General features: G+C 34.2%; 1 protein-coding gene across 3 annotated transcripts in view; it reads left to right on the top strand.

Moving 5' to 3' along the window:
• The window catches only part of LOC118200800 (inverted formin-2-like), a 358,115-nt gene that overhangs the window by 275,381 nt on the left and 67,290 nt on the right, over positions 1–15,444 (top strand). For all 3 annotated transcript variants that reach the window (XM_085820652.1, XM_085820651.1, XM_085820650.1), the window contains 2 exons: positions 7,846–8,005; positions 13,494–13,527. In XM_085820652.1, coding sequence (XP_085676778.1) covers positions 7,891–8,005; positions 13,494–13,527 — 149 coding nt within the window. In that variant the 5' untranslated portion in view covers positions 7,846–7,890. The remainder of the gene's footprint in view (positions 1–7,845; positions 8,006–13,493; positions 13,528–15,444) is intronic.

The raw sequence follows: 15,444 nt of genomic DNA, 5'->3' as shown, positions 1-15,444 counted from the left end.
CAGCGCTGTTGAAATAATCATAAGATTTTGGGAGTGGTTAGGATCTGGGCCCTTTGATGTGACATATAAGAAAATAAGAAAATCAACTTGATAAGCACTTACTTCATTAGAATTTTTTCTTTTCCATTTTTTTTCCTCGAATTATTTTAACTTGTCAATTTTACACTTAAAAAAAGAATTGGCACTCACGGTTACGACAGTTTCATTTGTGCGATATCGTTTAGTAAAAATATATGAAATTTAGTTTTTTATATAGACGTTTTATACAGTAAATTGAAACGATTAAGTTCCTCTTTACGCTGCAGATGATGTCCTTTTTTATAAAGAACATGGTTTTATAACATGCAGGATTGGACGTGAAAGAGAATGCTAATATTTTTTGTCTTAACTCCTTTTACCTAATGAAAAAGAACTATTTGAGGGATGGTAGAAAACTTTTGATAGAAAAATCGAAACTTTTGTTCGACAAAATGTTTGAAATATAACATTTCTTGAATATGAATGGAAATTTGACACCTATATTTAATCGTCGCAGTGTCATACAAGGTATGTATGCAGAAATTTGCATTCGAAAATTTATGTATTTGAATTATATGCATAGCCTGTAGTATACAACCAATCGTAACAAATGTAATTTTAGTCCTTTTATAAATATGTTCTGCTCTTCCTCCTCGCCCTCCCTTTTTAAATCCACAAGGTAAAGCATTTTTCCGAATTTGAAAGTGGGTAAGAAACGATGTTTAGATAGGGAACAAAAGGATGAATTTCTGAAAGATGCCCGAGAAGATTTTAAAATCCAGCTCCTCTCTTTCCCCGGTTTTAGTTACCACATTATCATCAGCTGCGGACACGTTTGTAGAACTAAAATAGAGTGACGACTTTCCGCCATTAAAAATCATATTAAAAGAATGACGCGATGAAAATTTAATTTAATGCTAAAGAGGTATCCATATGACACTGGGCGACAGTAAAAGTTCTAGAAGTATCGAGTTGTAGTGGTTATAAAACGAGCATAAAATATAAACAAGAATGCTCGAGAGAAATAGAAGTTGTGTTGCTGTGACTTATTTCACTTCTCTAACAGTAACATCAGAACAAGCCCACGAAATTCATCGTGGCAAGGAGAGCAGGACTGCGCCTGTCGTTAGCAAAAGACTTGAGCATCATGCAGATAACAGTACGACTTCGCTCAGTTCCGCCCCCAATTTTGATGTAGAGCACCCCGTGGGGAAGGGTCTGAAAGCCTGTCACGCCTCTTTCCCTACTGCCAACCTTTCGAGAGGACTTTTGGGTCGACGTATACTTAGAGTACCCCCATACCGCAAAGACACTATACATTTACAAACATCCATGCCTTCTTCGGGATTTGAACCCGGGAACTTCGGTACCGCAGTAGGCTCCCCTAACAACTATACCATCTGGCCGCCGAGAAATAGAAGTATTCTTAGTTATAACTCTCTAAATTTGGCGTAGACAGTTTGGTGAAAAGTTATCCAAAAAGTCTTTCAGAAATTTTCTAACGGGCACCAATCATTACTCGTGCAGAATGACTCGAGGTTGCAAACTTTTGATATTATTAGATGGTTAATACATCTAAAGTATATCTCTATTTTGAACTGCAAACTCTATTAGACTTTTTGAACTATGAAAAACGAAACGTCAGCTTTTTTTTCGTGGGGATTCGAACTTCCCGTCTGCTAACGGATGTGCTACTATTTATACTATGAAGGTGAATTTGAGTCTCTCCTTACACTGTGAGGTGGGAAACGTTCCTTATATCGTTCCCCATCTAAAGGACGATTTCATATCTCGGTGGAGAAAGGGTACAGTCAACCAATCGAGGGGGTGAGGAAATAACCTACACCAACGTTTGAGTTGGACCCTAGTATAGAAACTTTTAGAATTTTTGGAGCTTCCAATTGCAAGCCTTACGTGATACAATTTACACACCGAAGGCACGCAGTGAGCAGAGCGAAAAATGTCGTATAATATTCCTAAAATATACTCTGTTAATTAAGTGGTTTATAAAGATTTAAAATCTACTGCGAAGAGAAAAGAAATTTTTTAAAAAAGGAGGCTTTTGTCAAGTTAATTATGCTTCGTAAAAACTGATATACTGAAATTTCCCTAAAGCGGCCAGCCAAAGTTCCTGACAGAACCGTTATTTAATTATGTTCTTCAAAATGCAGATCACTTTTAAAGATGGTGTATAGGAAAGTGGTTACCGTGAGAGATTTCACTGCACTGGTATTGGAAATCGCTTCATATTATTTATCTTCAAATATTAAAGTCCGTAGTATTAACATACTGGCGATACCTGTTTACTCCTCCACAAAGTTCGAAAATCAGCCATTGACCCACATTGAATCGCGCTAGCATCTAATTTCATTCAGGAAGTGCATAAATTAGTTTGTATGGCCTTCAATAAATCGTCCAACCGTTAAATTGGCATAACGCCGGAAAGCACAAATCACAACCTTTGCCATGATATTAATGCATAATATGAAATCGGGAAGTTATAAAGCTGACCAACCCAAGGACGAGCAACCAGAGCAGTAAAACGAAAGAGCGTCTGAATCTTGCTTATGGCAATTTAATTGAAGGCTGCGAGGTGATTTAATCGAGTTATACACTTCTTATCCAAAATTAAGAATAATTTGAACTAGAAGAATTTCAAAGAATAAAAGTAACTGATTGATTGATTAAATAATATCCTGTGTATACTATGTAGTTTGTATGCATAACAAGTGAAAAGTTGTAAAATATCCAATTGTATACTGTATAGTTTGTCTGTATAACAAGTTAAAAATACAGTGGACTCTCTCTCTTAAGATTTACGGTTAGAAATAATATTGGTCGTATGGATCTTATGAATGATCATTTTTGAAGAACGTTATTAATAGAAATAAAAGGGGTTGTGTTACAGAATGATATTCAATGTAAATTTTATTTAATTGTTAAAAATACAGTTCAGTTTCAGATGTGATCATCTAGGAGGGAGACAGACGGTAATAGATGGAAAATTCCTTGTATTATTTTTATAGTCTTCTTTTTATATTCTTTTATCATTCCTTTTTTTTTATTATTAGCAGTGTATAGGATGAGTTAGAAATGATGAGTTAGAATATATTGTGAATGAATAGTCACAGATACATAATTTTATATTTAAAGAAATGAATGCCTTACAGACTGTGACAGCTTTGGCCAGCTTTATTATGCTATGACAGCTTTTATTAAAAATATACGAAGTTTAAAATTTCTGTTGTAGGTCATGTAGCGAAAAAAGATATTAATGAGAGAAATATTTTCTATAACTGACGTAATCGAATGCAAAAGTCTCATCTTCATCGTTTAAAAATGAACCGAAATAGCTGTGAGTTGAAAAATTTTTGTGAGCTGAATATTGCTTACTAAAATTATGAATTTAAAATTAGGCAGAAAAACCATCTTCGTTGTGGCACAAATTTTGAATAAAGCTGTTTCGATTTCGGGGGCGATCAGATACACCCCTGTTCTTCAGAAGCAATGGAGAGGGGACATTTTGCAAAAGCTACGCATGTTAAATGTTCGATTGAAAATTTCTAAACAATACCTTTTCCATCATGGAAATACACAAAAGGTGTGCAAGTAGTTTCAAGAAAAGCAAATTCGGTACTTGCGTATTAACGCAACCATCTTGACCCAATTTGGCAATTTTTCGCAGAGGAAAAGATAAAACGTAGTTTTTTAATAAGGTATTTCTCCCGCCTTCTTCACATGCCTTCGTGGTGTGGTGGCTGCACGCTGGACGCGTATTCCAGAGGTCTGTCATTCGGTTCCCGGCGAAGGCGTTGCATATTTTGTTATCTTTCCTGCTTCCAAAATAAATCCTAATGTGTCTACAGTGGAGCCCGAACTAAGAGGGTGGTGGATGATGATTCTCCACACCCAGGATTTGGCAGTTGGGTCCCCTAAAAATCCCAGTTGTCCTTTAAAAGGGGAGTATATAAGTTTCTCACGCCTTCTTGGCATGCCTTCGTGGTGTGGTGGTCTGCACGCTGGACGCGTATTCCAGAGGTTCGTGGTTCGATTCCTGGCGAAGGCGTTGCATATTTTTCATCATTCCTGCTTCCAAAATAAATCATAATATCTCTACATCTTATCGAATGCAAGTTGATGTTTTTCATAAATTTTTTAGAAAGCTTCCCAATTGTCGATGTTTATTGTAAGTTGGCCTACTTTAGCAAGAAGAACATACTTCAGAAATTTAAAATACAAATATTAATTATTAAATAAGGATTATGTGATACATTAAAAAATAAAATACATTCTTCACCAAATCTTTCTCTCTCTTTTCTTTTTCCGTCTTCTTGCCAAGAACACAGCGAATTGCTTTTAGTTATATATATATATATATATAAATCGGAGAATTGCGGTGACTCAACATCGCACAAACCTCGAAGGTACTGGCTGTCTACCAAAGCTATCTCTTTCTTGTTACCTTTAGAGGTTTTGCGGCAAAATTTTGTTTTTCTGCAGAAATGTTACCCCAGCTTTCTCCTTTGCTGGGAAATTTCACAAACGCACATTTTAAAATTACGGCAAAAAATATTGTGATTGGTTTATAAAAAGCCCTTGGCACTTGGACTAGAACAAAAAGAACGCATTCGAAAATGAAAGTAACTTTAATGATCAGTATTTCAGTTGCTTGACTGAAAGACCTTCATCGGTTTGCCTTCCACCACACTTTAAATCATGTCATCCGACTAAACAAAAGTTAGCTTCATTTTATTCCTATGTTTTCCGTGCTCTTCAAGTTTGCTCCTCCAAACTAGCCCTTGATGAAGAACTAAATTATTTAAAAGCAATAGCTATTGACAGGGGCTTTTCACCCAACATTATTAATCATGCAGTTAAAAAATTCTCATCTCAACACACTAAAAGGCACACTCCTGTTTTAGGAGATTATAAAAATTATGTTGTCATTCCCTTCTTTCCATCAATTAGCTATAAAGTTGCACATATTTTGCAGAAATTTAACTTTCGGGTTGTTTATTCTCCCATCAATAAAATTCCGAGTTCCATACTCAAAGACCCCATTCCGGATATGAATTCTTGGGGTATTTATAGGATTCCTTGCCAGTGTGGTTTAATTTACATTGGCCAAACTAAGAGAGCCTTAAAATTTCGCGTCAAGGAACATGAGGCATATGTTAGAAAAAAGGAAACACAGAGGTCTTCTGTTGCTCAACATTGTTGGTCCGAAAATCACACTTTCAATTTTTCTGCTGCCAAAATAATTCAAAAAACATCTTCCATTGGAGAACTGGTTTTCTAGAGGCATTTCACATTCAAAAAAATCTTTCTGTTCTTGTTAAAGATCCTAATTCCAATCCATCTTTGCCTTTGACCTTTAAAGAAATTGTCTTTTAGTTCTCGTTTCACCAACAGATGGCGCCACTTGCTTATTCTTGTCCAGACTTTCTTATCTTATCTAATAATTATTTCCTATCTTGTTCATTTGCGGTTTTGCAGCTGAGGATGGTGGTTCGGTAAAACCATCGAAACTAGTTCTGTGAAAATTTTGAAAATTAACGCTGATTTTTGTTGTTTGACTTCTGAATTAGTCTTAATTAAAAGGCCGTTATTAGTTAAAGGATAAAGGAAATTAGGAAGTTATTTTAAATATATTCAGTATAGTTATTATGTAGGTGTATATAGACGTGTAACATTCTACAACTGTTTTACTGTCCTTAGTAAATGCTTCCAAAAAAGAATCGGAGATGAATGAAAATTGGAGACCTGTATGTCCTGATGCATAGACGACTCTAAGATAATTTCAGCAGTGCTATTTCAGATACGCAACCATGAAACAAGTGGGATGACAGAAGTGTAAAACACCACAGGTGGTGCCTAGAAATATTATCAAACTATATTCAGCACGAGTATGCGCATGAAGATTTCAAAATATGTAATCCTGTACAAGGTTTTAAATTCACAAGCAAAAAGAACACAAAAATAATAACGCAGATGTAATTAAAAGGTAAAGTTAAAAATATGTGCAAATTAATTCTTGGAATTAACATAATTGGAATTAATATACATAAGTATGTACTATTAGGAAAGAAAAGTTAGGTCGTCTAACAGACGTACAGCGACTAGGCCTAATAAATTTGTCATTTTCCAGTATTACATACTTGATTACTGACTGTTAATTGCCTTAGCAAAACTCGTTAGTATTTCTAAGGTGCTTGCCAATCAAAGGGATTTTTACGACTCTGTGCAGCATCGAATTTCTGATGAAAATGCATGTAGCAGTTATGATGCGAAGCCCTCTTTTTATAATAATTTTAAATGAGCATAGTGCTTTTCTACTAAATCAATTCTTCCTTAAATAACAATATATTCCTCAAGAACTTTCGGAAGAAACCTAATTTTTCAAAGACACGTTATGAACATTAGAAAAAAGGAAACTCCCACGTCCCTTTTAATAATTGGCCCAAAGGACGTTAGTCCAGAATTGCTGTTAATTTCGTTTTTTTTATTTTGCTTTAATCCACTATAAACGGCGAATCACTTTTTAATTTGTTGCCAAATATTAAAGCCCTGTATTATATTTAAAGACATTAAATAATGAAAAATGTGCATAAATGTATGTATGCTTCTCGCACTGTGATAAAACAACGGTACCTAGAGCCGTCAAATTTTGAATAACGTACGTCTCCACCCGAATACGGGCATCTGGAACCCGGAAATTGGAATTTATTTTAATATCTGTTTCATATTTTGTAAAGTATTTATGAGTTTTTGATTAAGAAACTCAATGATTTCAAAGCAAGCAGTGGCAACACTGTACCGGGGAGGGGATTTATCTCCAGCACGCGAGACTGTGTATCGGAAAGTCTAAAGATACGCTGTTTTAAATATTTTTTGCGATATTGCTGTTGAATTGAATTTTATGGTTTAAGTGCGAAGAACACGATATTTAATAAATAAAGGTAGCACACAAAATGCCCCTTTAGGCATATTATAAAATGTGAAAGCTTTCAGTTTTTTTTTTTTTTTTTTTTTTTTTTTTAAATCTTGTTCTTACTTTCAGTTATAACAAACTGTCGTTGATTTAACAGTTTACAATGGAAGTTTCATTGAGATATTTCGCAAAAACTTGTTAGAACTGAAAAATGCCATAGGTGATCCGTGTTGTTGTCTCTCATTTCTATCGAAATTCTAATCCTGTGGGCATAAGAAGCAGTTGGGAAAGAAAAGTTAATAACAACAACGTTTCTATAGGTTAATTGATGAGGCAAAAGATAACAGAAATAGAAGATTCCGGATTCGATACCAGGCCGAAAGGAAATCAGCGTCCGGAGAAGTTATTTGCTGGAATCTTATCGGCAGTGTCTATTCTACACAAAATTAGAAAAAGAGGATATAATAGCAAATGGCCTGCACTGAGCAGCTGGTAGGGAAGAAATGTGAACAGCAATGGTGCTTTGGTAACTGATAAGACTGGCGCTGGTGTTAGTAAGTTGGTAGTATTTGTGTTTAGATATGAGGCCTTTTCTAAAAGTATCTCTGTGCTTCAGATTTGTCTGAATTTTTTTTTTTTTTTTTTATTAATAAAGTTTTCTTTTTATTTTAAATGAATTAAAGCAAATAATTTTGGTTTAAGAAGATCGAAACACGATACGTGTTTCCTTAACACATTAAAAAGTTTTTATATTTTGAAAATTCTCATTATATAAGTTGTATGAATTAAAAAATGAAAATATTAACACTCTGTGTGAAACATATTACCTAAAATTTAATTTAATTTACTCTGCTTAAAATCTTGTAACTGTTAATGTCTAATTCATTTTATTACAGGTACTCAAGAAGCGTCGTTATAGATTTCAGCTTGTGATAAACGAAATGAAATCCTCAGAGGTCGTCGAATACACAACTGCTTTAGTAGCCTTTGTGAATTGCGTCATCATCTCGACTGCCACCCTGAATGATAGGATACGCATCAGAAACGAATTTCTAGGTGGGTGGCTCTTTAATATTTTTTTTTTAAAAACTATTCTAGAACTTTGTATTTTATCGTCCCATGAATAACAAGAAAGAGATTCCCTGTTTTATATGTTTTTGCTGAATTACATTGAAGGGTCTGTGGGAAAGTTGGGATGTTGCAAGACCTTTGATTCGTGCAAAACTGCTTATCAACCTGACAGTTCTAAGTTCTAAAATTGCCTAATTAAAGACAAAAAGAAGAAGGAAGCTGCTTTTATTTATTCTTTTCGTAATTCTCAGTATGAGGTTGGAAATTTTTCTATTTTAGATTCTCTGAATAAAATAAGCGTTCTGCAGTTCTCTAAAATGTTCGATTGCGGAATACGAGACCCTAGGATTCGGTTTCCTGACTTCCTTTCGATCAAAACTTGTAAATTTTATTTTAATTAATGTGTTATTTTATTATAATGAAATTACTTTAAATTTAAAAAAAAAAGTTTTAAAAAAAAATCTGAAATGTTTCAGATTTTAAACTACGCCTAAAGGGGCGTTTTTTTAACGTTTTGTGTGTTACCTTTATTTATTAAATATCATGTTCTTCCTACTTAAGCCATAAAATTCAATTCAAAAGCAATATCACAAAAAAAAATCTTCAGATTTTCCGATACACAGTCTCGCGCGCTGGAGATACAAATATTTTTTTTTCGTGCAGCTTTGCCATTGCTCACTTTGAAATCGTTGAGCTTCTTTATAAGGTATTTCTCCCATCTTTTTAGCATGCCTTCGTGGTGCAGTGGTCAGCACGCATGTCGCGTCCGTGGTTCGAGTCCCGTCGGAGGGCATTGCTCATTTTTCATGCTCCCAGCTTTGAAATAACGTAATGACTCTACAGTGGCGCCCGAACAAAAAAAGTGGTGGATGATGATTCTCCGCCACCAGGATTTGAAGATTGGGTCCCGTAATTTCCAATCACCCTTTAAAAGAAGGAGTATATAAGGTATTTCTCCGACCTTTTTAGCATGTCTTCATGGTGTAGTGGTCAGCACGCTCGGCATCTATTCGAGGGGTCCATGGTTCGAGTTCCAGCGAGGGCACTGCTCATTTTTCATGTCTCCTGCTTCAAAATTACCTAATGCCTAATTACCTACATCTTAATCAGAAACTCATAAATGCTTTACAAAATATGACATAGATAATAAAACAAATTCCAAATTAGAGCTTCTAGATGCCCGTAATCGGATGGAGACGTACGTTATTCAAAATTTGATGGCTCTACATATCGTTGTTTTATTACAATGCGATAAACATACATACATTTATGCAGATTCTTCATTTTTTTATTTCTTTAAAATCTCTTAACAGGGCTCTAATATTTAGTGGCAACAATTTAAAAAGTGATTCGCCGTTTAATCAACGCAAAATTCCAAAACGAAATTAATAGGCCTTCCGGCAAATTACCCCTTTGGGATAGAAAATAAAATGCAAAAAATTTCTCTCCCATGCGACAAAAACTGAACGAATTATTTAATTTCAAAATTTTCAATTTTTGAGACCATTTTCAACATACCTTGGGTGATCAGTTAATAAATAACCTAGAATAGTTCGATTGAATATATGAATAATTTCCCCCCTTTAAATACCATTCATTGATATTGTTTTTGTGATTTACTCGTGCATAATTTTCTTTCATTTCTAATTTTGTTATTTTATTACGACTGGTCTAATTTACCAGAATTTTCATACAATTATTTTATAAGCTTTTTAACGTGAGAAGTATGTTGTTAATATTCTCATGCAGTTTTACTAATTTAGAAAAAAAAATTCATTATTTATTATTTTTAATTTATTCAGATGGAAATAGTTGCAAATTAGACAGCATTTGAGATTCCCTGCATTTCCTAGAAGATGAATTGTCATTTTTCCTTTCAACATCCTGCACAAAGGCATCGGTTCTCTTAGAATGCTTTGCCATAATCCAAACAATCCAGTCTTATCAAAATCCAGAATGTGTGTTCCTCCTTTCGTAAAGAAGTTAGCATTAAATTGGTTTTGTTACTATTTTCTGGTGTGTTGTTCAAAGAAAGAAGCTAATCTGAGACTAAGGGTTAGCAATTTAAGGGATTTTTAACGACAAAACAGGAACTGTTATATTGAGCTGTATTTATATTATAACATTCACTGACATGTGGACTGCTATGTTTCTCTCTTTTCTTCTTGTTATTAGTAACGCTGCTAGAAATATTAGAAATGAAATCCTGGTAGCAAGCTATGTAACATCTGCCTCAATACTTAACTCGCAACAACAGTCTTATGTGATAAAATAAACATTTCTTCTCTTTCTTAATGAGAAACATTTCTTCTCTTTCTTAATGAAATCTATGCATCGACAGGCTTTTTTCTTTTCCCTCTTTATTTTTCAGATTTCCTAGTAAAGTTACCCGAGTTATCATATTTCAGATTAGCTTTTCTCAAACCTTCTTCAAGTGGGAGCCGCTCTTTTTATTAGAATATATTGCGGATCACTTTAATCTTGTTGCCTTCAAAAAGCAATTTTAAGCATACATTACTACCAGCATATTTATATTTTTAAAATACAATTAATTAAAATTTATTTAATTATATATGAGTATTAAATTAATAGAAGAAAATTTATATTTGCTATCAATAATTCAAGGCTGTTAGAGTTTGGATAATCTTTACCTTATTAACTACAAATTAAATAAATATTGGTAGTCACATTAATAAGATGGATGAACCTGCCGATTCTTGCATAGTTATACTGTGCTTATACTATGCTGGTAAGAAACACAACAGACAGTTTGCTTTAAACCTCTGTTTTGCTGGGAAGATTAAAGTGGGAAGTCCATAGGTAGGGTAGCTGGTGATAAATTTCATCATACGTATATCAGTTTCAGTTTTGGGGGAAAACGTGATAGGTGATTGCTATCTGTAGTTTTCAAACTCTAAATTTCTAAGCTATAGTATGGTTATAAGCTTTGAAGGCCATTTATTTATTTGGTCTCCAAATTAGAAGAGACTACTGAAGTCCTTATTTTTGCACACTCTTACAAGATTTCTTGAGCATTTTCTAGAAACTGATGGTTGATTAAGTATTTAAGTGGGATTTAAACCTTTTAGCTCTGCTCGAAATTAGTGCTATGGTTTAATGACTGGAGCAATGTAATCCTCTGCTAAGCGCATTATTATCTTTTGCTTCTGAAATACAGGTTTAATTAACCAGAAATAGATTTTTTGATTTTTTTCCCGTTATTAAAAAGCTCCTTCTAGCAGCTGGAAAAAATGCAAAGCTAAATGCATCTGCTGTTCTATAAAATAAAGTTATAAGATTGTTCTATAAAATAAAGTTATAAGATTGTATGCAAGAAAGGGAAATGCGATTTCATATGATGCGAAAGATTGCAACCGTTGGCATGGGCCTTGGAAGAATATGGTTCCGTCCCAATTTTAAAATAGAATATTCCAGGGAAGCGGGTCTAAGGATCTGTCACCCCTCTTTCTCTACCACCAAACCATTTGAAAGTTTTTTTTTTTTTTTTTTTTTTGTGCTAGCTGTGTAATTTTAAAAGTGCTCTCATCCCACTAAGATGTTACAGCATTTACAAACATTCAAGCGTTCTTTGGGATTTAAACTCGGCCCTGATGATACGGCAGCCAGCAATGTTGACCATTTTACCAATCAGAGCATCCACTGGCCAAATAAGTGAGTCCACTTACTTCTTTTGTTCTTAAAATTGTTTTCAGCTCAGCAGTTATATGCCTGTTTACACACTCAGTGACTATATTGTGTGACTAGTGATGCTGGGCTCTCTTCAAATGCTTGCTACATTTTAACTCCCCCCATCTCTGTATGCATACATTGGGAATTTTGCCCATTTATTTCCAGAATTGATTTCAAAGCTTTCAGGTGTAATCGATTTGGGGTAGGACTTTTGCCTAAGCACTCAGGTGTCTGCCACCATTCCACGGAAATGAGTCCACTGAGCACTGGCAGTTGTTTCTGGTTTGTGAGTGACTGAGTAGGCTACCTGTATAATGGTTTTCCCTTATCTCACGTGTTTACGTTATGTTCTTTTTGCTCGAAACGTATTGCATTCTAATATAGTAATTTTCCTTAGGAAGTAGAGGTTTCGTTCAAATTTTGATCGAGAATATTATAGGAAAATGGATCCTTTGGGTCTCTTACACCTCCTCAAACCTCACGAAAAAACTTTCGGCTCGCCATTATTTTAAGTGCCCCCATACCGCACAGACAGTATGCACTCAGAAACACCTTCTTTGGATTTGAACAATGGCCAGCGATACGGTGATCAGCAGCGCTAACCACTGTATTCGTCAGGGCAGCATTTTTTAATGTAACTTATGTACTAAAATTTCCCTGATAATTTTATGTGTTTTTATTTATTTAGCGGGTTATAAAACTGAAATCGTTTCTTTGATTTCAATTTTAGGATAAAATATTTAGATAGATCAATATTTTATTACGTTATTAACGTTTCATCACGACGAAGTTGGATCTAAACAGCACTGATCTACATGAAGGACTAAACATGCATTGAAATGAGATTTCTGTTTTCCTTCTGAAAGGCTTAAAACAAATCTATATGATTTGTTTTATAAGATTGGCATTTCACATATGCAAACTAAAATATTTTCTTATACATATTTTGATTTGGGATTTCACATATGCAAAATAAATATTTTCTAATACCAATTTTGATTATATATTTTCACTTGTTAATTGACTAAGGTCAAGTATGCAAATGTTACCTGCGTAAAAGGAAGAATGCCGTCATGGAGGACTTTTTGCATGTAGCTATTTTTATGAGTATTCTGGCCCCCTTAATAAAGGGAGGGAAAGAGGGTAGTGACGTTTCGCTTAGCAATTTGGTAAAACGATTAAATAATCTTATTAATGGGAGATAAGCCAGAAGATCAAGAAGAGATTAGTTAAACCATTTGTAAAGGAAGTACATTGGCAAATATACTGTAACACTACTGCATTTCATATACTGTAACACTACTGCATTTCATATACTGTAACACTACTGCATTTCATATAGTTTGTGAAATGTTAACGTCCAATATCGATGCAGAACTGACAAAGAAAGAGAATTCTTTTCTGTTTCTTTTTTTAATATGTTAGGAAATGAGTGTAAATTTTCATAAAAAAATTCTAGGCAGTTTATCAGATCTCCATTGTTTTCAGGATAAGACTTCTGAATACTGGCAGTCCAGGTGTCACCAAATACCTGGCTTGGGTTCGATCCCAGGCGAACAGGCTGGCTTTATGTTTGGGTTTTGTGGTTTTCCATATTTGTAACGCGAATACGAGCCAACTTCCTTCAAAACGTCCTACGCAAAGGCATCTCTCCTCTTAGGCAAATAGCCATCGAGGCTTTTCTGTATTCAAAAACCCGAACCAAATTGTTTTTTAGGAAATGGTCCTGAAATATAAATGACTGCTAAGATGTTTTTCTAATGCGTTATCTTTCGTATTTCAGGTCTGAAAATACTGGAAGTTTTGAATCAGTTCAGGTACGTAAGTAATGAGATCATTATTATACGTTATTTTTTCCCTAAATTCTGAAATATTTTTAAACATCTCATAAAATCTGGTAATTATCTTCATGATAAAATCTTACCTCTTTTACTAAAACTGGTTAAATTAAGAGAAAACATTGTGAAACCAAATATTCCATTAAAAGAACGCTTTCGCAAGCTTTGTATCTTATAAAAATATTTAAACATTAGATGCCTATAAAATTTGATAATTTCAACACCGCATCGTGACTTACCGAGTTGTAAGTGGATTAACTTGCAGTCTTTGGCATACAGTTTAGATTTCTTACACCCGTCTAGATTTCTGAAGTTGGCTACCCAATCGGGATATAGAGATTTAAGTCCAGCAACTGGTAACTGAATATTAGAGATGCCGAGATGTCTTTGGCGCAGCAAAAGGTGGTGTGAAGTTATAGCACTGTTCACGCTGTCTTATGCCTTAATGTAGTCAAGTGATTGTGAGGCCCTGTCCTAATGACTATTTTGGTCCAGTCAGTGTCTGGGATCTTACGAGATGTTACGTAAATATAAAGATGAGAGAATTAATATTATCCAATGAAAAGCCCTTCTTTTTTCTGTGAAATAAACCTTAATATTTAAGAATAAATAGATGTGGTATACCCCGTGTTTATGAAAGTTCTTATGAGGGCTTCTTTATTTTCGCAACGTTAGTCGTTGATATATACTTCCAATTCCAGAAATATTTTAAATGACACAAGCATTTTGGCGTCTTTAAATTTTTAAATATCAGTTTTTTAAAAATTACGAAATAAACTTTTTATACCGTCCTTCCCGGTTAATGTAGTTTTGTTTAGTAGAGGTTTATACTCATTGTAAAAAATAAAAACACCGAACGTTTAACTCAAGTACAACAAAATATTAAATTTCCAAGCTCGATGAGCCATACTCAAGTTGAAGAACGAAATTTTTGATTTCGCAGGTAACTGAAAAATATCAGTTCAGGAAAAAGTGTTAAAAAATTTAGTGTTTGATAAATTTTACGTAACTGAATTTTTATGTAGACTGTCGGAAAAAGTATTCATATTTTTTTTAATCAAAGCATAACCTGAAATGAAAAATATTTTTAATTTAATTAATTTCCTGTATTATTATTAAATTATGATGCGAAAGCAATAAAATTTCATCATTATTAATAGCATATTTAGTGGCTCCCGAAAAAAATTAAATGAACTTTCGTAATCCTGAACTATTCAAATTGAGATAGCCACCGTTAAGCTGTGGGAAGAAATGTGACCAATTAAACTATTCGTATCCTCTGTGCTGTTTAGACCTAATATCCAGCATATCAGTGTGATGACTTATAAAACTAGTTGTGATTCCGCATAACATCACAAAGAACTTCTTAAGAAATATAGCCCGCAATTTGAAATGTTTTTGCAGTGGTGTAGAATTAAAATCGGTAACTGATTTAACATCAACTTAGATTCTTGAGTTCTAAGTCGCATCTTTTCCCAGTCACGCTTTAGGTGAGACGTTACATAAAAGTAAGATCATTCTTCCCGTGTTGTTGTAGTCTGTAAGGTAATCTGAAGGCCAGGCTTCGAATCTCGGGGAAGACACATTCAATTTTTCAAGATATCTCAATCACAAATTCTTAATGTGTGTGCATTGTACAAGATGTAACCCTCCCCCCCAAAAAAGGACGAGATTGGTCTAATAAATAATTGTACTTAAAAAATCAGTTCTCCATGACATTATCACCTTCAAAGTAGTTTCCCTTCAGCATTCGGTTCTGCCATTGCTGGTAACATCTCTGGAACGAGGTTTTTGAAAGGCTCTTCAGGAGATTCTCCGTTTTTGCCTGAACCTTTTCGGCTGACGTAAAATGGGTTCCCTTTAAGCAAACTTTAGGAAATAAAAAAAGTCCAATGG

The sequence above is a fragment of the Stegodyphus dumicola genome, chromosome 7 (genome assembly GCF_044657685.1).
Source record: "Stegodyphus dumicola isolate Sdum_Otavi_A_Nest chromosome 7, ASM4465768v1".
Taxonomy (NCBI): Eukaryota; Metazoa; Arthropoda; class Arachnida; order Araneae; family Eresidae; genus Stegodyphus; species Stegodyphus dumicola.
Note: the sequence above shows the minus strand (reverse complement) of the source record. Positions and strands in the feature narration are given on the sequence as shown.